We start from the raw sequence: 23737 nt of genomic DNA on the forward strand, positions 1-23737 counted from the left end.
CTCTCGGACTCTGACTTCATAATCAAACGCTGGACAGACGAAACTACACATGTCTTCACACAGCAAGGTGATAAGTGTCCTAGAGGCTTAACCCACTTTTGGACGTACCATCTACATCAACTAGCAAGACAGACTAGCAAGACAGAGCTCCCCACATCCACACACACCGTGGTATTATAAGCCTATTTAAGTATCCTAGAGGCTTAAAAGGGATGGATGCGGAAATCTAAATAAATTGCTGGCCAGACGGAGCTCAACACATCCACACACACTGCAGCGTTAAGTGTCTGAGATGCTTGACCATCTTTCAGGCACGCCTCATACAGGCTTGTGAAGACGGGCCTGTGCCGTCCATTCACCAAAATATCCTATGGTATTGAAAGTACCTACTGGCACCTTACACATTACAGGCCAGCACACAATACAGGCTAGTACACATTACAGGCACACAACACAGGCCATTACACATTACAGGCCAGTACACATTACAGGCCAGCACACATTACAGGCCAGCACACAATACAGGCCAGTACACAATACAGGCCAGTACACAATACAGGCTAGTACACAATACAGGCTAGTACACAATACAGACTAGCACAGGGATTCAGTTGATCTTCAAACGCACTGCTAGTGGCCACTTACATTTGACTCACTGGGCGTTTAACAGGAGTATCAATATGCTTGGTTGATGCAGGCTTGAGGGTCAGGTTGGAGATGGCACTCCTTAGCGCAAGAGCTGCTCTTTGATGGGGCTAGTGATGCTGGGCTTCCTGGTGAGGCCTCCATCACACTGGTCTCTACCACACACACACACACACACACACACACACACATACACACAAACACACAAAACATCCTTTTAACAATAAATAGACTTTAAATATGACATAACAGAAAAGATAAATGTGTGTGGTCTTTATTATATTATATGTATATGTATACTGTGTGGCAATAATCTAAAGTTAGCTCTTTCAATAAAATATTACAAACACTAACAACTTTCAATAGCCTTTTTAATATAGTTCTTTACAATTCTTCATAAGATATCCCATATCTTATGTAGAAGTGTGTGAGTTTGGAGTGGTGAACTTAATTGATACAAAATAAAACGATATATATATATGAAAACAGAAAATTATAATCAAATAATAAACTTGACTCAAACTCAACCAAAGAAACCTCCACCCCAAACGTCGACTCATGTGACCCAGAGGCGGGGGCGGGGCTGCCACTCGTTATCCATGACGATCTGCTCTTGTTGAATTAGGTCTGGGAGGTCAAGGCTCCTGACGGAGAGAGAGAGAGAGAGAGCGAGAAGGGGGGTACCACCTGTCCCGCACCATGGCCTACCAACAGAAACTAGCTGAGAAACTCACCATTCTCAATGAGAGAGGGAACGGCGTGCTGATACGAGTGAACTACATCAAGAAGGTAAGCGGGGTGTTGGTTTCACAAACGGCAACAGAGCTAGAAAATGAGGAACTGGATGGCGTGTCATGTGCACACTCTGTCCTTTTTGTGGAGTTTGAGTAAAGAAAACAGTTGCGCACAGTTTAATTGAAATACAATGGAAGACGTAAAAAGGCCTAACCCAACAACGCTGTATTTGAATGTTGTAATTAATAATCAATAAACACCAAACCTATTGATGCAATTTTCTAGTAAACAAACTGCTGAACCCCCTTTCTTATTAGTGATGGTGAGCACTAATATGCAGTGGAAATAGTTGTACTTAGTTGTAATAGTTGTAATGATACTGGTGTTCCTTGTCAACATTATGCATACTTCTTCCTCATTCTGCTTTTGTACAATGCCGACCACAGAGGAGGAAACAGTGTACAGGAAGTCAGTCTGAGCTGCCTGTCGCCTTGAGATCTCAACACTGTCTGACGCCCTGAAACTCATAACCGATCGCTGTCATGCTATCGCTTACTTCAGACGTGAATTAACACCAGTTGAAATGCTTTCTAGTGAGATTGGTATTGCTCAGGTATTTATCAATGGAGGCCCAGACACAATACATGATGGGGTCTGGCTGAAAATGAAATTATTTTGTTATTTTGTTTACATGGCATGGTGAGAAATCCGAGCTACACACACCTTCTCCTGAAACATTGTACTTGTTAATTAGCGATCAATTCCGCAGACTGTTGTGAAGGACACTCTTTGCTCCCCTGCCCAATGCACCAGATATGTTCAGACCCTAAGCTGCGGCCGTCACTCCTGACAGACAAAGTCATGGACCCTGCGGTCAAGTACATTAACAAGAAATTCCCCAATGTTGACTTCAGAGGAAACAACGTGAGTATAGTTTCATAATTTTGTATCTTCTGTTTAGAGTTTGCTTTGCGGTGCTGTGCAGTGCAATCAATGTCTTCATCACATTTCACAACTATGACATTGGCTGACAATTGAATAAACATGCTCACCTTCACACCTTCAGCACTCGCACTTGACAATAGATTGGTTCTCTTATCAACATGGATTTCATATTTCATGTTAATAAGGGCCAATTCAAAGTCCAAGCGATACTCCTGCTACTTAATGACTTTGTAAAGGAGTCCATGCTTGCAACTCCTGGCCAGACCATCTGCCAAATAACTAACTATGCAAATGTGGCATCTGGAGGCATGTACCCAGGTAACACGTGTTGTCATAACTGTTTACCACAGCAACATCTCACCAGCATCCAGAGACAGAAGGCCGACGTCATCACAGCTGCTTCCAGTTATTACGATTCCTTCCTGGATGTCATGGAATTCAGGGTGAATATTCTCTATTTGTTTCTCTCCCTTGCTCTCTCAATTAATTTGCATATAGAGTGGTATTTTCCAATGCAGGAAAATAATGACTTTTGGCACAAAAGGAACATTTCAGTTGCTGAAATTGTTAATATATTACCACATAATTTTTCTTTTCTTCAATTGAAGTCACAGCAGGTCAAAGCATCTCTTAAAAGCTGTGAGATTGGGAATCATAACATCTACTCTGATTAGAGGGATATGACAATGTTCAGTGTTTTTATGAGCAAGAATACAAGATGACAACTGGGATGGGTAATCACAGTGCTGAATTTAATTTGTGTCAGGACTCGTTTGCTCTGTTTCTGATCTGGTTTCTTATTGAAACCTCAAATCTTCCATTCCAGGATCACGTCTATGAATTACTCAACACAATAGATGCCTGCCAGTGCTTCCTCGACATAGTAAGTGCTTATGGGCTGCTCTGCTCCTTGTTGAACAAATCTCCTCACAGATTGTGCCGTGAGAAAGAATAGGATCCACTCTTTAAGTACCGACACTTTAAGTGTCAAGAATTATCTCACCTTCCCTGGAGGCCTGTCTCATGCATGGTGCTAGGTTCATTTACACCTGGGAGAGGTACCCTTCATCTGCACTAAGTGCCCCTTGTGATCATCAGCATATCAGTGTGGTGTACAACACCCTTGTCATTATATAGCAGGATGAAGAGGATAACCTTATATCAATATTAAATATATTGATATACACACTGAGGCATCGGGAAGAAATATAGTGTTTTAGATGTTACCAAGCATAGATCCTTTTTTAATACACTGACGATTTTGCTTTATTTGTATTACACTAATAGTATGTATTGTATATTTGAATAAATATATATTATTGAAGGACTAATATCTCAACTGGAAACACTACTGCACCCCACCATGCTAGCTTATTAGTATACACATTTTATTGTTAGTTCTGTTGGGAACTTAACCTTTTTTGAGCTTTAGAAACAAAATAAATGGAATCACCTTAATCACTTTTCAATGTTCCTTGTTGTCTTCAGTCCATCAACTTTGACCTAACCAAGAGCTACCTGGACCTGATCATCACCTACACCTCTGTCATCATCATGCTCTCTCGCCTGGACGACAAGAAGGCGCTGGTGGGCATGTACAACTGTGCCTATGAGATGACCAACGGCACTTGGTAAGCAGACAACCACAGCTTACCCTAACCCTGTTATCTGTAGTCAGTAAAGTCATGAGTAAGTAGTGAAGTTTGTAGGGAGGTAGGTTTCAATTATGAGCCGAATTATGCATATTGCAACATGACAACGCTCCCCTAGAAGATGCTTATCTGTCATCACATGTGAATGGGAACATGAAGTGAAAGGTTGCATTGATTTGGGTTTTCAAACGGCGTGTCCAAGCTGTCTTTTAGTCTATCCACCACTTCTTCTTTTTCTTAGGCTTGCAAGTGTTTATCTATTCCTCCTTCGAATGGCACTTTTTCGTCTGTGTCTGAGCTCATGGTGTGTTTTCTGCTGTACTGTGCAGTGATTCGTCCTACCCGCGGCTCAGCCAGATGTTCATAGAGTACGAGCAGCCTTGGAAGAAGCTCTTTGAAGACTTTGGACCTCATACTCGGGTATTCCTCCACTCTTACCGTTCTTCCCCTGCTTTGACTGTGTCCTCGATTATACTAAAGGACTCCTTTAGTTCTCGTTGCTTTCAGATATTTTGATACTTTCAGATACTTTCACAAGTCTTCAAACGTGTCCTTATGTAAGTTATGTTTGTTATACTATACTTTACTACTATACTTCTAGCTTCAAGGTCTCCATTGTAAAACAACAAGTGGACTCAATGGAATTAAATAAAAATAATACAATCTTTGTGATCATCATCTCTCCCTCTCTCTCTCTCTCTCTCTCTCTCTCTCTCTCTCTCTCTCTGATCTTACCAGTCTGAGAGAAGCTTTTTTGTTTCCCTCTCTTTCCTTCTTCTTTCTTCCTTTCTTTCTTCCTTTCTTTCTTTCTTTCCTTCACTGTTTGCTGAATCTATCCATTGATACATCCATGGATCAGTCAATCGTTAAGTCTGTCCGTTGCCTTTATATTGTGTGTTCCATTTAACATATCTCTGTTATCTCTCTGTGTCTCTCTGCGTCCCTGGCAGCTGGTGACGTCAGCGGTGCTGTCTCTGCAGACGGTGTTCCCCCGCCGGAACCTGCCCGCCGACCAGTGGCGGAGAGCTCAGCTCCTCAGCCTGCTCAGCGCCCCTGCCACCATGCTGGACCCCACCCACTGCGACACTGTGAGTGGGCCCTCCTCGGCCGTCCCTCTGTTCCTTCTGATCCCTCTGTGTTAAAAGAAAACCAAACCCCCTGTTTGAGCTAATCCCCGCCCCAAATGTTATGTAGATTCAACTGCTACTCACCAGGGCTGTGACACTGGCTGAACACTGCCATGCTGGAGGTTGTCTCAGTTAGCACCTCACTGCAGCGTCCTGTTACTGGGGGAATGATCGCAGTTGTTGGTGCATAAGGGCCAAACAGCAGTTGGAAGTACGCAGCCTTCCTACAGACTTGGTGGGGGGGGTTAAGCCTATTGTTATCCTGTCCTCCAAACTAGGGCAGTTGAGGTCATCTTGTGACACAATCTGGCTGACAGGTCTTTATATTTATTGGAACTTATTAAATGTTCTTCTTGATAAGGGCAACAGGCAGACCTTCACAAAAGGGCACTTTGGACATCAGGGGGCAAAGGAGTCGGTGTTCTGGCCCCCTCAACCCAATGCATGTATCTGTTTCGTGCCTGGAGTCGGCCCCCTGCTTTAAGACCATATTTACATCTTCCTTTACGTCCTACATGTTTAAAACTTATGTTGAGATTTTGATCAGGAACTATGCATTGCACTACTATATAACCCAATACCATCCCTTATAATTAAAAATGAGTGGTTTATGTTTCTGGTTTTCCTTTAAAGAGTCACAAGCCACATGTAACTGGTTGAAGTAAAGGATGTCATCTGGAACATATTTGATCAAATCAGAAACAGTAACTGCACTGACTGTTTTCAGCCAAAGGTGGTGCTCTAACTGCAGTGTGAATTATGAATTGCAATTGGTTAACGTGGAAACACTGCCTTAGCAGCTGTAGGCATACATGAAGACAGTTGTACCTCAAATTACCTAGTCGTAGCAATAGAAATACATCAATAAGTTTAGCATCCGGGCTCTGCAGTAGATGTGAAAATTAAATTGACTTGATGTTCACCACAGGTGGCGTGTGAATATCTTTCAATGGAGGTAATGGAACGCTGGATCATCAGTGAGTATTGACTTTCAACAATATTATACTCCATCCTTTCTATTTTGAATGAAACTGATTCAACTACAGATTCCATTTCAGAGCAGTCCTTTAAGTGCTTGTTAAATTAATATATATCGTGTTTCCAAAGAAATCGCTGCCTAATACACCTGCATATATTTGAATAAGATAGTGCTGCAGTACATACAGCACATACAGCATAATCCTGCATAAAACAATCGGCTGGAACTTTTGCCGGAATATATTATATATTCCATAGGCCTACTTTTCACGCTTGACGCATCCAAAATAGACCCTAGTCCCATACGAAGAGCGCCCGATAAGCCCCTCTGCTACATTTACACTGGGCTCTGTCTGCTTTGGGCCTTTGAAGCCTCCAGCACAGTGGTGCGCTTCATTAATTGTGTGTGTCCTTCCTGTCCGTGTTGCCTGCTGCAGTCAGCTTCCTGCTGTGCCCCAGCAGTGTGAACTCCCACCAGCCCTCCCTGGAGCTGTGGAAGGCGGCCCTGCGGAGCGGCCTGTACCTCACGCTCACCCGGGACGAGACGCTCAACATCCACAAGGTCTCGGAGGAGGTCTTCGACAGCCTCAAAGGGTGTGTAGGGTCACCGCCGTTTGTCCGGCGCTGGAACAGCGGATGGAAAGATCTGGATGAATGGATGGAGATGCGCTCAACCTATTGGAACCCTCTATGGGGATGGCAATTTTATTCCCTATATGGGGATCCACACTTTAAATACATGGATACTAGACTTGATCAAAATAAACAATCATCACAAATATATACAGTATATATATATATATATATATATATAATGATATCTAATAGAATCATTATACATAACAATATATCATATAATAATGATTTAATGATGATAATGGTATATTCTAAATCTTTAATCATTCGGCAAATACTGATCCATTACAGCTCAATTGCCAATTTGTCCGTTAGATAGTTTTCAAAATATAACCTTTTTTCCCAATTCCAATTTTAAAAACTGTGATGTGTGTGCTCAGGTATGGAAAACGAATCGCAGATATCAAAGAATGCAGGGAGCATGCCATTCAAAACAAGTAAGCATGGCAACAAATTGAGGACGTCTTTGCAAACTTTATTGTTGAGTATTGAAATGGATTGAAATGAAACCGACCGAATGCCTCTTTTCCCCATGCCATTTTCAGTGGGGCCCTGCACAGGGAGAGGAGAGGGTTCCTTCGTGGGGCTTTGAAAGAGTTATTTAATGTCCTGGAGGATGAACCAGGACTGCTTGGACCCAAGGTGACGTCCCTCTTCACTATCACATGGCATTACTAGTCCTAGATATATCCCAACTTATCCAGCTGTCATTCAAAACATGCTGGGGAGACTCTGTTGACTGAGCATACATCATGATTCCCGGTGGCTCCACAGCTCCTCATTCTTTCCGCTCATTGGTTCCCGACAGGCCCTGTATGTCTTCATGGCGCTGGCGTTTACCCGTGACGAGGTTCTTTGGCTCGTCAGACACTCTGAGAATATACCCAAGACCAAGACTCCCGAAGACTACGTTGACAAGTAGGTTTCAGCTTGAGATGAAACAGACCTCCATCTGGTGATTGTAACGCCAAGGATTCCAGTAGTCCCGTGAATGTTTCAACGTAACATTAACTAATATATAACTAATTCATTCATGTAAAACGTTTTTATGTATACAAATGCAAAAAGGTAAAATAGGTCTGCTATATTTTCCCACACAAACGCTAATAGAAAACAGTGTTCTGTTTTGAGTGAAACATTTGCTTCCTTTGAAAACAAGGAAGCAACAAGTGGAATTCAATCTAGGATGAAATCAGGAACTTTATGCTACATCCTCACCCAAACATTCAAGAGATCGTCAATGGCGATAGCTAAAGGAGTAGTCTTGCAGGTGAGGGAGACTGAGGCACCGATGGAATGGCTGACTCATCATCATTATGTGCTTCCTCTTTCAGCAAGATGGCAGAGCTGCTCTACTTCATGGTGAAGCTCAAAGCTCTGGTGGTCAAAAACAGCTATGTCATACAGCGCTACCACGTCCAGTACCTGGCCCAGTTTGATGCCCTGGTACTCAATGACACCATACAGGTACTGTGTCTGTTGTGTGTCTGTGTGTGTGTGTGTGTGTGTGTGTGTGTGTGTGTGTGTGTGTGTGTGTGTGCGTGTGTGTGTGTTTAAAGCTGCAGCTGCTGATGCATATGGAGCCCCTTAATACCTAGATGGTGAGAAAGAGAGAGCGTGTGTGTGTGTGTGTGTGTGTGTGTGTGTGTGCTTGCGTGCATGGGTTTACCTCAAGGGAATCTAGGCCCCTTTAGTCATCACATAATGAGTGGTAGTTGTAATTTCCCAGCAGTAAAAGTACATGAATAATGAGAGGCACTCTGTATGGAAAAAGCCTTAGTTCCAAAAATCAGTTTTGAATCCAAGCCTTATCTGTTTATTTATTTCCTGTTCCTTGACCATGTGAAGAACATGTATGTCTGCCCCGAGGAGGAGTCAATTCTGACAAGTTCATTTGTCTCCACTCTGTCTGCCCTCTCCATCAAACAAGGTGACTCACCACCCCAGACACACACCTATTCAATCAACACCATCAGGGTGGTGTTCACATCCATACCAGATACAAAGAAAAAGCTAATTCAAACAAAGTATTGTTCCATAAGAAAATGGCTGTACTGACCTATTATATTGGTGTATTGTTGTACAACAGTGCAAAACAAAGAGGTATTCGACTTCAGAGCGCTTCGACTGGATTGGCTGAGATTACAGGTATTCTGAGAAAGCACGCCCAATCAAACGCCCACTAATGATGGTGTTAAATCTGAAACTGTCTCAGGCCGTGGTCCCATTGGTCCTCTCTACTGTCTCCCACCCTGTTGGGAGGGACTCACGAAGGGGTTAAAGAAACACTACGAAACGGGAAACCCTGACAGCGTCTTGTAAAGACATTGCAAGTTATAAAAATGTTTGACATTACATTCCCTTTTCTGTGAATTAACTAGCCATTCCAATGGAAGTTATTGAGCAGATGTCATTTTATTTGTATTCATGTTGGCCGTTGGTGTTTAAATGTATTGTGGGCTAAAGGCCTAAAGCTGTTGTTGATCCCGTGAGCCAGGCCTACTGCAGCGTGAACAAGGCCCCCCTGCCCCTAAAGGACTACCCGGATCTGGCCAAGGTGATGAACACCATCCAGTTCCACACCAGGCTGGTGGACAACATGGAGGACCTGCTGCTGGAGACCTCCGAGCTCTCTGCACTCTGGTTAGAGCTTTTTTCTCTCATTTTAGAATAAGCAGGGTAAAGCCTGGCCATGGCGGCAGCACGTCATAGGGTAAAACACAACACATGAACATACACGTAGAACAACATGCAGCGTTACACAGAAGACCCAGAAAGAGAAATGGAAGAATCGAGTGCAAACAGCCAAACAATGTTCTTGCGGGCCTAAGGTCATCACGCGTCACCTTGTCTCACTGTCTTCTACTAGTTTCCACCCCCGGGTGTTCGAGAAGATGTTCCAGCAGAGCAGCGAGGAACCCAGCGTGAAGAGATACATCATGGCCTTTCCATACATCTGTTCTGAATTCATCTGCTGTGCGCATCCACTCTGTCCAGAAGAGGTCAGTGCTGAGATGCCAACGCACTGACCTCCCTGTTACCCAGGGCCAACCACAGAGCAGATCACTGTACAACCACATCAGCTATGGCTGCGTGTTTTATAGCATATTTATGTGTTCAGAAACCCATGCTATGGACCAGGGGCACTTATTTTAGTTTGACATAAACACGTGTCTCAGGTGCATTGCACATTAATTAGGACTGTTTATATTCTAAGATTTTTTGTTCATGTATGTGAGCTGTTAGTTTACATGGTGGAAAACCCATGTATGGTATATAAATATGCTCAAAACGAATAGGCTGAGCTGGGAGCTGGGGCGGTAGGTTTCAGGCACAAATGTTTGCTAGAAATGTTTTTGATGATGGGTAACCCTTAAAATTAGTAGTGTTTTTATATATATTTTTATGTGTTATATATTTAAATATTGGATTTCATATCCTCAAAAAACCTGAGGCAAAATATGACACAGATAGACAAGAAAATAACAATATTCATTGGTGTGTGACATGCATGCGTGTGTGTGTGTGTGTGTGTGTGTGTGTGTGTGTGTGTGTGTGTGTGTGTGTGTGTTTGTGTGTGTCTAGGTGGAAGACATTCAGAGCAAAAGCCTGCGCCTGTGTGTGAGCTCCATGCAGCAAATAGCAAAGCTGACTGCCAATGTTGTCTTGGACATATGTGCTGAACAATGCAACCTGAATGACCAGGTGAGTTCCCTTTGTAGCAGGCCTAAAAAGCAATCATTTGGATGCAGACACCATGGCCAGTTTCCTAATCACACTCGTCGCAGCTCCTGGGTGACAGTATATCTGGGTCAAAATGGTTTTGAATATATCTGGGTCAAAATACGCTTGAAAGAGTCCTGCCAAATGTTGAATTCTTATCATATGACGACTACGGTATTATTGTTATCATTTTTAATCTGTTTATTCCTTTTTCCGTATCCCATGCAAAACCCTCCCTCTCTATCTCTCTCCATCGCTCTCTGTCACTTTTGTGTTTTCAATGTCGTTTTGACTCTCACTCACATGGCCCTCTTCCACGGTTCACTTGACAACCCATTAGTTGCTGCCTAAAAACAGTGCGAAGACCATCAGCACAGCCCATAATAAGAAGCTGAAGAAGCCCGTGCCTAAGAAAGGAGAGGTGCAGATGGAGAAGCCGGGGGCAGAGAGCGTCCGGAAGGACCGCGCCGTGGTCACCAAGTCAGTGGGGCCGCTTCTACACCTTGTACCACTCACAATAGTTACAGGACGGTAGTAGTGGTTACGTCGTCGCACAAGCTCTGTGAGAGTAGTTTAAAAAGCGGTCAACGATAAACACTCAAGTACAGATCATACAAATTGAATGTGTAATGTAGTAAAATCTTCAATTCAGGATCTGCAAATCATTGTATATATTTCTTACATATAATATAGTTATCTTAGTTGACAATTAACTAACACTTATGTTGATAATAATGACAAAATAGTTATGTCAAAGTCAGATGTAGGCCTGTTCTTTAATCTAAATCTCAGTTTATAAATATAACCTTTTATATGCTGCCAGTGGTGGCCAATCCAAATGTAGTGTTTAGTTGTAGTTACTATAGTGATAATAATAACATTGGGTCTTAAAAATTGTCCAAAGCAGTTGTCCCATCATTGTATTGTTTCAATGCCAAAGAAAACCTGTCCATAACAACCACCAGCACTAGAGTAATGTTTTCCCAATGGTTGTTATACAGTACATCAATGACCTTTATATAGAAACAGCTTTATTGCCATTACATCAAAACTAATCCCTAAAGAGGTATCATTCTTCCCTAAATCTTCCTCCCATTTCTGCCTTTACTGTGGACCCGTCCCATATTAAAGCTCACCATCTCTGGGAGGTTACTAGGCTTAGAGAAACACATCTACAATGCAGTCCTCTTTAAAATATTCCTTCCAAAGTTTCTCAAGGGTATTATCCTGCGCCCCACCCCTCTCTCCCTATCTCTCTGCCTATCTCTTCCTCTCTCATTGTCTCTCTCACTCTCTCTCTCTCTCTCTCTCTCTCTCTGTCTCTCCCTTTGTCTCTCTGTCCTTCTCAGCATGGACAAGATGCATCTGACCCTGACGGAGCTGTGCTCGTCCTACGACCTCTGCAGTGACTTCATCGTCTCCGACCACATCGTCAATCCCGCAGAGTTCCTCCTCTCTCATCTGGAAACACGACTCTCTGAGTGAGCCATGCTGAAGCCAAACCCGCACATACAACAACATGCCATCCCTCTGTTCCTAGTGCGTCTCAAAGGGAAAGGCACGTCTATAAATGCCATGGCCTTGCGCAGACTGTCCTCTTACAAACCACGCATCAAGGCGACTATAAATTATATAGGAAAGAATTAAGAATTAACACTTTGCTCTATAAGGGGACTGAGAACAACAGGGACAAAGCTTTTAATAGCTTTCGTGTAATTGAGGAAACCATTTGAGGATTTGCTGTTCTATAATTATTTCAATTATTTTTATTTTTACAAGAACAGTGTGAATGGGTGTAGGGGGGAGAGGCATTGACCAAAGGGTAGGCCTGACAAAAATTCTAGAACCACCAACCATTGGGTGCTTTCAGAACCACCCAATAAAACCACCCTAAACCGCAGTATACCCTGATCTATGAGCATTGAAATGCAACCGGGGAGAGATGAGATTACGAACCACAGGCTGCACCTCCCTACTGTACTTTTAATCCGCCCTGTTCCACTGCATCCATGAATTCTCTTTTCACCCTTGCCATTTCTTCCCTGAGACATCTTGTAAACCAATTTGTCAACGTGGATCATGTTCAAACCACTTAGACTCTATTAAAGGGCTTCACCACTGTCTGCCCTGGGTTCTCTCAACACTAGGTACTATTTAGATTGGGACTCTGTACCGAGGCCACTTCCTGTTTGTCTGCATATAGCGTCTGCTTAGCGTCCCCGCCGATGGTTATCTCATCTGTCACTCTAAAACGCCGAACCTCATGGGTGGCATAGCAACAAGGCACTGTAACTGTTCCCATCAATCTCGATCTGTCGTGTATTGTATCGTGCTGGGTTTGAGGAGGCTGTATGCACATGAGAAGAAAGAGGAAGGCGAGAGAGGGGAAGTGGTGGCCTTGTGAGAACCATCAAGATATATGTTTGCCTTTTTTCAATGAATGGCCTTGTCTGGCCAGCAATTGATTTGCACGGTAGCACGAATTAATGCTGTTCCAAAAACCTCCCGCCATTTGGATTAAACAAACAGGTGACTTGCATCGTTGCTCTCATCACTCTGGCCGGATCCGTCAGAAGTAAATCATAAAGATATTCTGCTGTGAAAATCCTTCCTTCCTTCCTCCTCATTTCCTTCAGTCTATTTCATGTAAACCGGTCGTGATTGCACTCCACGTTTCTTGGACGTGTTTCTTCTTTATTCGGCAGACCAAGGCGCTCCTTCTTGGTCGTGAACTAAAGCTCCCCGCCCCCAGCATTGATGGGTCCCATCCTTTATACAGCTTGGGAAGAGGCTTTCAATGGGCTAGGGGCCAGACTGACACGCAGAGAGGAACAGAACGTGAACCCGCGAGATCAGGAGGGTCTCACGAGGCTAGGGCAGTGGGAGAGCAGGAGCGATGGGTGGCCAGGAAATGGATTATTTCAGAGAGAGATAGAGCAGTGAGAGTGAAAGAGTCGAGGCACAAGGGGAGACGTCCCTGATGCATGAAGGCAAAGGGGAGAGAGACAGAGAGAAAGAGGAGAGAAAATAAACATTAGAAGGAAAAAAAAAGCACATGGATGACGTCGGTCAGCTTGAGAGGACAAGGTCAATTCACTGGTCTAAAATGTATTATTTTAATGATCTACTTTGTATGATCCAGACGAGCCTCCTCACTACTGGCGGGGATTAAAAGCGCCATTACATCACATTTCCCCCTGTGTAGCTTGTGTAGTCATATGTAACCTTCTCAACAAAGAAGGCCAACATATCCCTCATTTAAAACCTGATGGATCAAATCTCTTACCGCTTACATTGCCTCTGTCTCCCGTGCTGATTACCAATGCACAAGTCAAGTCCATTTTACGTAGCCTCAACTCTCTCTCTCTCTCTCTCTCGCTCTCTCTCTCTCTCTCTCTCTCTCTCTCTCTCTCTCTCTCTCTCTCTCTCTCTCTCTCTCTCTCTTTCTCTCTGCAGGATCATTGTGAGAATGGCCAACAACAGCCAGCCCAGCCAGGAGATCACCCGGCCCTCAGACCTGCTGGCGGCGGTGTCCTCCTACTCGGCCAGCCTGCACACCCTGTCCGGCTACATGAACATGGACGTCTCCAGGCTGGTGAAGAGCATCCTGCTGCAGCAGACCCAGCCTCTGGACTCCCAGGGTAGCAAGACCATCACCAGCCTCTACACCAACTGGTGGGTGTGTGTCAGTGGCGATTTCTCTAAGACTGCAAGGGAAGCTCAGCTTCCCCTAAAATTAAAAAAATTAAATGGTAAAACATATACTGTTGTGTTAACATTTAATTGACTAAAAATGCGTTAGAACACGTCCATCTCGAAGACGAGTTTGTTCAGAATCAGCTGCTTATCGCAGGTCGACTGACTCGATATCCTAGCTACATAGAACAGCTTTTTTTAGTGCGTCGAAAGTCGACGCTCATTGGATAATGCGATTATGTCCCTCCCACGGACACTCAGCGTCTCTGGGGTGAATGTAGGAGTGGGCTGGCCTGGACTCTGGGCTTCTGCGTGATGATTGGAGGGTCTGTGAAAGACTGAGTTACCATTTGATTGGCAGAGATTTCGAACTATAAAAAGTTGCCGGAACTGTCTTCATTCCTCAGTCCCATCGCGGATTTTGCAAGCGAGTCGAAAGACGAACTGCAACCTATTTCTTGATATTTTCTTGGTGAAATTGCTAGACAATTTTCATCCTACATTTCATACACTTATTCACACAATTCCTTGCTTCAGTCTAACATAATTCCCACATATATATAATTTTGGTAGTTGGCCATCACTTTGATTCAGGGAGTCTGAGGTCTGAACTTCAAGTCCTGTATTCAGATCAGGACTTGCAGGGTGACAGGGGAAAGCTGTGTGATTTCTTGGTGTTCCTTAAAGACATGGAGTTGGACAGTGCAATGCCTCAGCTTTACAAACTGTTTTCATTAGTGGCAACAATTAGAGCTACATCTGCAGGTGTAGAAAGGAGCTTCTCCTGTTTAAAGCGGCTCAAGTCCTACACCTAACACAATGGGCCAAGGCCGTTTAAGCAGCCTAGCTCTGCTGGCCATTGAGAGGACACTGGTCAAGTCAGTGGAAAAGACAGCTAGTTGGTATGACAGAGCATTTCCTTGAAAAAGAACAGAGAGCATAATTTACATATATATATATATATATATATATATATATATATATATATATGTAAATTATGCTCTCTGTTCTTTTTGGTGGGAGAGTGGGCGATGTATGTATATATATATATATATATATACATAAATTGACAATTTATATGATGTAGGCCGCACGTGCATGTGCATGTGCACGCACGTGCGTGTGTGACTGCGCTTTGATATATTTGCATAGCAGGGGAATAGGTTGAAGAAGATAACACATATAATGTCTATTTTTAGCACATATCAAATGCATGTGTGTGTGTGTTTGTGTGTGTTTTATCTACAGGTACCTGGAGAGCCTTTTGCGACATGCCAGCGGCTCTCTCATCGCCCACTCTCCCACCATGCAGTGCTTTATCAACCATCCCTCCGACAGTGAGCTCAGCTTCAGGGCCGAAGAGTTCTCAGACATCTCAGGTTAGACCTGCCGATCCGTCCCCATTAGGTGCGATACAGGATGGCAATGAGTCGCTGTAACACACCGTCAACACCTTCACCTATGTTCCAGTTGCTGAACCTCGGACACACTTGAGTTTCGTTAGTGTTATTGCTTGGGGTTGTTGCATGGGAAGGAAGGGCACAGCTGCTGGTCCAAAATGTACTTATTGAATTTTGACTTTTTACGTGCCATAGTGGAAAGAACAAAGACAATTGTTCAAATATTTAAAATGTTCATGGCAGTTGGTAGAAGTCGGTAAGAATTAGGAAGTCAAGAGTCAAAATGACAAAATGTTTTATGTTGTTATAATAATATAGGCTTGACTAATATCAATACAGTTATGCTAACAATATTAATACCCAAGTAGTTTGCTTGCTTGGCATCTGGAAGGAAATGTCTCCTCCAAACTCACCCACACATGAATCACCATGAGTCTCTACTACCACACAAGCAGTTAAAGTACTACACATGCAGTTAAAGTACACACACAGTATTAGTACTATGCATGCAGTATTGGTACTCCACATACAGTTTTAGTACTAGACATGCAGTATTAGCACTCCACATGCAGTGTTAGTTGTGGGCCGGAGGGCGCCAAACCTTATTTAGTAACATGATGACATCATTACTGCCGGGGTGTTGCGTTAGCTCCTTGTTAGCTCCAGCCTCCTCCGCCACGTCTCCCCTAACTTTTCCTCCCACCACATTCAACCTACATCTCAATCGCTTTAACCTCCTCCACATCCCAGCTCCTCCACTCCTACCTTGTGGGGCAAATGACTTCAAGCACACACACACACACACACACACACACACACACGGACAAACAGAGCAGGATTAATCTTACACCTTCCCACACACACATATGCACACGCATACACAGCAAGTACACAGAAGCTAAACTCACAAACGCCTTCAAACATTTATACAAAGGTTTGCTGATACCTTGGAGACAACTCCACCTCCGGAGACACCCACCAACCGATGTCATGGTTGTTTATATATAGTTCATAATATTAAGAAGTTCTCCGCTCCTTCACAGTGATTCAGCAGCAACAACCCCTGAAGGTTCCATACTGGACTTTTCTGCTCTGTGTGTGCTTGCTTCAGATTTAACACAAATGACGGTTCTCCCAATAGAGAAATGTGATCTGAATTGCACAACAGCTTTATTTATTTGTATTTATTCTTTGAGTAACAGTGAGTTGCCTGGTTTCTTTGAGTAAATATTTTTTACTTATTGTCCGAACTACATTGGCCTCTGTGTGAATCGATTATTTCTGCGTCCTCATTGTGATCTTCCACCATGTTGTGTGTGGTACCAGAGCTACGGTCCCTGGCTCAGCTGATTGGACCCTATGGTCTCAAGTTCCTGAGTGAGAACCTCATGTGGCACATCACCTCCCAAGTCAGTGAGCTGAAGGTAGGAAACATGGAATGTGTTTGGTGAAAATGCTTGGGATTATCATACTGTTCACTGTCCTATAGGAACACAAAACAAATTCTCAACAATATGATCCAATTCTTGAAAAATGAACCCTGACACACAGCGGTATCTCTGCACTGTTCTTCTGCTGGTTTAGAAACTGGTGGTGGAGAACATGGACGTCCTGGTGCAGATGAGGAACCACTACGACAAGCCAGAGGACATGGCTAATCTCAAAAACAGACTGCCAGGTGAGAGAGGTGGCTGGAGGTCAGCGATGGAGACTATAAAGTGGGCCTGCTGAGGTCTTGCACATGTATATCAATAAAATCAGCAGTCGACAGATAGATAGTCTAAGGCATGAGTTCTTGGAACTTTGAATGTGGCTCCCTCTTCCTGTTTGTGCCAACGTGCATTGCACTTTCAATGGTATATACAGGAAAAGGGTCCCACATTCAAAGTCAGAGGAATACACATTATTGCTATATCCCTTCTAATCCCTTTACAGGTTTATCACTATTTCTCACTGTGCGCCCCCTCTCTCTCCTTCCCCCTTTTAGGCGGGGAGAATGTGCTAAAGAGGATGACCATCATAGGGGTCATCTTGTCCTTCAAAGCAATGGCACAAGACTGCCTGAACGATGTAAGTTTCTTCATCAGGCTGACATGGTGAAGGTTATGTATTTTTGTGTCCACAGTATCAGCAATTATAATCCAATGAAAAAATAACTATGACGCAATGTTGATCCTAATTAATCCTAACAATGCATGCAAAAACAATTTCCTACATTGTGATGGTGTTAAAATGAAAATATTGACAAAGCAAAATGTGATGTTAAATCCTCCATCAGTTAATGTCATCTGGTAGCTGGGTATGGCTAATCAGGCTTCAAACGAATAAGGCAATATGTCACCTTGAGGAAATCATACAGGCTGAACAACTGCTTGGCAGTCGTTTGACTCTCGTTACCACTATTTTATAGGAAAACATGTGGAAAAAAAGTATTAGTCATTATATAAACATCCTGTTTTGCTTACATTGGTACAAAGATAAAAAATAGTTGAGGGTGGTAAAGAAAGAGCAGAAGAGAGGAGTATTGGAAAATAAACAACCCCAAAAATCTTCTCCCATTCTACGTTTCTCCAGCATTAAGAAGTGTTGCGTTCAAGCCCCTGTGGTGGGTCTCTGCTAATGCTCTGTACAAGATGGATTATCAGAACCAATGAAAGGGGAAAATCTTCAATCTAAAATCAATTTTCCCGTGCAGAGGCAAGCACACAGTCAACCAGAACAGATATTCTAGCAGCACATTTCCTTCAATAGTAGCTGACTGATCGTTATGGCTTTGCTTAAAAATCACACAAATCCCCACATTGAATATTATACTATAGTGGGTGTCATTGAGTTGTGTCCTGCATTGTGTGTGCAGATCCTGCATAAGCACTGTCCTTATCTCATGGGCCCCATTGAGTCCCTGAGGGACCTCGTCTCCCCCGAGACCGACATGAAGGTATCTGACCCACCACACACACACACACACACACACGCATGCACGCACGCACACACACACACACACACACACACACAGGCACGCACACACACACACACACACACACACACACACACACCCACACACACACCACATCAGGGACAGCACACCCTGAAACCAATGCTTCTATTTCAAGCAGCTACAAAGAGATCAAACAAAATAGTTTCATGTTTTATTCATAATGTTTTCGTTCCCATTCCATTACCTTTATCGTCATTTAAACAAACTTACAGTTTTTTTTTTTTTACACTTTATGTTAGAAAACGTAAACTATTGCATTGGATATTCATCATTAGCATTGGAACAAATCAATAGAAATCGGGTCGATTGGTCTCAACCTTTGGACCGCGGAAGCGACGTTGAAGTCTCGGTGTTTCCTGGCAGCGCTGTGTGTCAGTGTTAACAACAAGCTCTCCCCTCGGACCGGCCTGCGCCTGCCGGGCTCCGAGAAGACTGAGGCATGACAGCTGTGCCACAGGCTGGGCCAGAATAACCCCCCAAAGACGTCACTAGCACCCCCCCCCCCCCCCCCCCCCCCCCCTCCATCAACCCACAGCCCCCCCCCCCCACTCCCCCGTAGCCACCAGCACTCTGACCCCTAACTCACTCCACCTCCACCACCATGCATGTGTGAGAAACTAGGACCACAACTGCAGCTCTGCAGTCAAAGCTACAGGCATTGGTTTGTGATAGTATTCTAGGTCAATCCATAGGAACTCAAAACCATGCGAGTCGTTCTCAGTATTGTCGGGTTTCTTTTTATGTGGTCAGCTTTTCAGGGCAGGGTTGTCATTGTCGTTCGGTTTCTCAATGGTCCCGTCTTATACTGTGTATCTATCAACATGGAGCGTTTCTTAATGTGCTGCTCTCCAATGCTTTTGTCTTGCAGGTGACTCTGAATGTGTTTGAATTGGCCTCAGCTGCCGGGTTCACATGTGATGTTGACCCTGCTCTTGTCTCAGCTATTGCCAGTATGCGCACAGGTACGCTACAGTTCACGAACGAGGCTAGATCATTTACATGTTTTGTGCATTCATACTTCGATCCAAGGTGTATTTTTGGTGTCTGTGGGGGGAAGTGTGAAAGCTTCTTTTTTTTATCTACTCTAGCAGTTAAATTCAACTGGCACAAACACATCTTAGAAATAAATCTGTGAATACAGGAGGGGCAGTATTGTGTAGTTGCTCCGAGCCGAAATGTACTGGTATCAATTTCCCTTTCAGCCTACCTCAAGTCGCCTATCCCCTGCCTGTCCCTGAATGATAAAATAAGTGATTGATAAATGACAAAATAGTAAATGGAATTAGCAGATTACAAACATTTTCTCCACAGAATTTTTTGTAATCAACCCATTTACTTTACTTACGTTACTTCAGTGTTACCAACCCGTATTCAATGAGTAATGAAGTGACTTGTGTGTAACAAACCGTCCAGATAAGACCTCGGTGGATGAGGAGTACAAGCTGACCTCTCTGCTGCTGGTCTACATCGCCGTGTCCCTGCCTTACCTGGCCTTGGACCCCAACTCTTTTTACAATAAAGCAAATGGCGGTAAGCAGTTTCTGTACAAATATCTATTTATATTCTGGAAATACACCAGAATATGTATTTGATTCAATCAATGTATCCGTCGATTTACTAGTACTCCAGGTAAAGAACCCTGTCCCGCACCATAGTTAGTATATATACTTATAGCCTACCGTCTTCTATTTTAGTTTGAGATATTCATAATGACAGAGGTGAGGTTTGAGAGCCATAAAGAGAGAGAGCAAAAAAGAGAAGAAGAGAGCAAGGCAATTGAGAAGTGCTGCCTTCACACACCTGTGATTGACAGGCAAAATAGAATCCCAGAGGCAACCAGGGAAGAGATGTCCTGACTGTGTGGTCTAATGGTCTCATCCAGAGGCAGACGTGCAGTCAACCTGAACAGACGTTCTCACAGAGCATTTCACCCACTAATTGCTTTCGGATGGCTTGGGCTTTTCCAACAAATTACACTCATTTTTGCCATTAAAGAATCGTTCCTGAATCAACTTTAACATCAGGACCGATCTGTCACGGGCCTGCAGGGTCCTTGCTCAGCAGCCCACATGAAGCTCGCGCCACTCCAAAACATCATCGCGTTTTGTAAATCATGCTTGCCTGTTTACGATTACTGTGTGTATGTGAGCGGCAGCACAACTTTGGCCCTGTGAGGTCCTCACGCCCACGGGGACCCACAAACTGTGGACCCCGTCTCCGACAAAAGCGAAGCAGGTCGTTTGAACATGGTCCCACCGAGGGCATTGTCTTTGCGTGGTTAGCGGTGACGATGGGCGGTGAATGAGTGGGTCAGAGTAATGAGAAACATGTTTCGGCGACTGGGCCGTTGTTTACAGGTCACTCTGGCTGACGTGCGTTGATACAATTGGCTTTGGCTAGGTTGACCTCTAATTGCTTGGCTCGGCGCCTGGACACAGGGACCACAGGGCCCAAAACCTTAAAAGCACCGAAAAGGAGAGATCTCTATCATAAGAAGAGAGTGCCATGTGTCTGGGCTTACTGAGTCTCTCTGTATTTTCCGTTGCCCTGTCTGAAAAAGGACTCGTTTGAGCAGGAGGAAATTGTGTGTTTCCTGTTTAATGTTTCGGTTCATTTATCGACACACTCTAGTCTTTCTCACAACAACACCCTTCACCCCAAACATTTGAACCTGGCCTCGACTGGTCTGTGTTTTTTTCTGTTTCACTCGGTTCTCTTGTTGACTACCATGACATGTCTGCCCTATTGCACTACAGGGTTGATAAGCATGGTCATGTCATGTTAAGCCCTTTGATACTTAGACTATGGGCAATACAAACAGACTCGATATAAACATCCCCGAACCTTTGCACATCCCAACGCACACATTTTGTGTTTCACTAGGCCACAACAACAACATCCACTGTTTGGCCGTCGCTGTCAACCAGCTAGCTGCCTCCATGTTCACTATCCAGGGCAAGGACATAGAGCAGCAACTCCAAGAGTTCCTTTCGGTAAGTTTGAACTGAGTAAGTCATACATATGCTTGAAGCCTCTTGAGGTTAGCATGTCTACTTAGTGTTAGTGCTGAGTACCAGTAGCAGGAAACCCACATGAGGAACTCATCAATTTTACTGATGAATGATTCTACTATTAGTCATCATGACATAGACACTGTGTAAAATAATAAATATATCAATATATATCAATTGTTCTGATTGGTCTTGGCGTGTTCTATCCAGGCAAACAGCTTGTACATCACAGCTGTCTAAGTCAGGCAATATATTTTATAGTAATAAATTTTTTCTAACTTGTCCATAGCTGGCTTCTTCCACCCTGCTTCAGCTGGGACAAACCGTTGAACGGGTCGAGAGCAAAAACCGTGACTCCGTCTATCTGCTCCTACACATGGTAGACTTGCCTCCTGCTCACCCAGTGTTTCTTAGTGGAACGCATGATAATATGTATCTTCTTATAGTATGTAACACGCTCCCACATCCCATTGTAGATAGTGGAGCAGTCTCCCTTCCTGAGCCAGGACACACTGGAGGGATGTTTCCCATACGTTCTGCTGCGTAACGCCTACAGAGCGGTCTACAAGTCCTCCATCGTCACCCTAGGCTGAAGAGCCTCCGTTGGAGACCAGCGAAGAATTTTTTGCTGAGCATGTAACGCTTTTTTGCTTACCCGATATTTTCTTACGAATGAAAAGTCCCATTTTGAAGTCGCACAACGCCGAGGAGTTCTCCACAGAGCATAACTGTCAACACAGTAGCAGGAACAGCCTGTCCAAAAAGTGTATGCACTCTGATTATTTAAGGCAAGGCAAGGCAACTTTATTTATATAGAACTTTTCATACATGAGGCAGACTCATAGTGCTTCACGTAGAAACATTGTCATAAAATAAAATGATATAATAAAATAAAATAGATAAGTTAAAGAAAACAAAGGCAAAGTTAAAAAATGCATTGTAGAAAGTGCATTGTATTTAAGATTTAGCAGAAAGCTTTAACATCATTAATGTCATTTTTTTAACTATTGTCTTTCTAAATCTTTAAAAACTCCATCAACGTGCTTTGTCAACATCTCTATTTGGTGTTATATTTCCTTTAAATAAAAAAGTCTGCTTATGCAACCTTTTGCCCTCTTGTCTATCTTCCCTGTGTACCAGGTGTCATAATGGCAGTGTATTGTAGCACCTGGAAGCAGGATGTGTTCTTCCCTCACTGCCTTCACATGAACACACACACACACACACACACACACACACACATACATACACACACACACACACACACACACACACACACACACACACACACACACACACACACACACACACACACACACACACACACACACACACTCACACTCACACACACACTGATCTCCAGTGTGGCAACCGGGCACTAAGGATTGTATTCATTGTCAGTGCTGGTGTGTTTGTGTGTCTGGTTGTGTGTGTATTTGCATGTTGGAGCGGAAATGTACAGGCACACATGACGTGCGTGTGTGTGTGTGTGTGTGTACCCAGCTCTCTTACTTAAATGCTTTGAATGAACCAAATATGAGGTCCACACTATAAGCAACCTGTATCTCATCAATTAAGAAAAGTTGATCATTGTTGTTCTCTATATTGTCTGTGTGTGTGTGTGTGCGTATCTGCACGTCTGTGTGTGTGTGTGTGTGTTGAGGCCATGCATGCAGAGTGACTATTATGGGACTAGTCCACCTTGGATCAGGCCCCGGTGGTGGGACCCAGGGGACGGCTAATGGTGGAAACACAGATCCTGATATACAGTATAAGCCATATCCACACCGCCGAGAGTGTCGCTGACGTAGGTGTCCTCTTAGACCAGTTACCAACACTATAAGTACTCGGAGGCTCTGTAGACAGCACGTCTCACACACGCACACGAGCACCACACACCGATGCACACACATAGGCGTTACACACAGAACGATAAGAGAATCAACATAAATCATAGGATACATATACAGACACTCTACGGTTGATTCACTCATACAGATTTCAGCAGTAAAGCACACTCGCGTAAACACATAGCCCTTGCCCTTGCACGTGTGCACAGCGACATGAGCAGCAGCGCACGCATGTCCGTGGACCGAGGCGTCACGCCTCCGGCAGTCCACCGCCGCAGGATGGTCCACCTTGGGATCAACCTGGAGCAATGGGAGATCATGTTGGCACGGTAGGACCTCTG

At 43.9% G+C, this 23737-nt stretch overlaps 1 protein-coding gene across 1 annotated transcript; it reads left to right on the forward strand.

The window, feature by feature from the left end:
• The first annotated feature begins 1273 nt into the window (after window positions 1-1273).
• nckap1l (NCK associated protein 1 like) lies at window positions 1274-22636 on the forward strand. The gene is made up of 31 exons (XM_084464408.1): window positions 1274-1434; window positions 2194-2304; window positions 2676-2768; window positions 3152-3208; window positions 3814-3956; window positions 4307-4397; window positions 4928-5065; window positions 6033-6081; window positions 6520-6676; window positions 7099-7155; window positions 7264-7360; window positions 7527-7636; window positions 8053-8185; window positions 8567-8648; window positions 8808-8866; window positions 9216-9361; window positions 9588-9720; window positions 10304-10423; window positions 10782-10921; window positions 11791-11922; window positions 13898-14116; window positions 15386-15516; window positions 16864-16961; window positions 17122-17215; window positions 17525-17607; window positions 18395-18475; window positions 19404-19497; window positions 19949-20065; window positions 21419-21528; window positions 21836-21925; window positions 22023-22636. Exons 1-31 carry the CDS (start codon window positions 1345-1347, stop codon window positions 22137-22139), a joined length of 3372 nt encoding a protein of 1123 aa, XP_084320534.1. The 5' UTR covers window positions 1274-1344; the 3' UTR covers window positions 22140-22636.
• The last annotated feature ends 1101 nt before the right edge of the window (window positions 22637-23737 follow it).

The sequence above is a fragment of the Micromesistius poutassou genome (assembly GCF_964030765.1).
Source record: "Micromesistius poutassou genome assembly, chromosome: 2".
Lineage (NCBI taxonomy): Eukaryota > Metazoa > Chordata > Actinopteri > Gadiformes > Gadidae > Micromesistius > Micromesistius poutassou.

Bases quoted from the DNA above. Each gene is read 5' to 3' on its own strand.
- nckap1l (XM_084464408.1), top strand. From the start codon at position 1,345: ATGGCCTACCAACAGAAACTAGCTGAGAAACTCACCATTCTCAATGAG. The intron at 2,769-3,151 runs GTGAATATTCTC...CTTCCATTCCAG, and splicing joins TGGATGTCATGGAATTCAGG to GATCACGTCTATGAATTACT. The intron at 11,923-13,897 runs GTGAGCCATGCT...TTCTCTCTGCAG, and splicing joins CTGGAAACACGACTCTCTGA to GATCATTGTGAGAATGGCCA.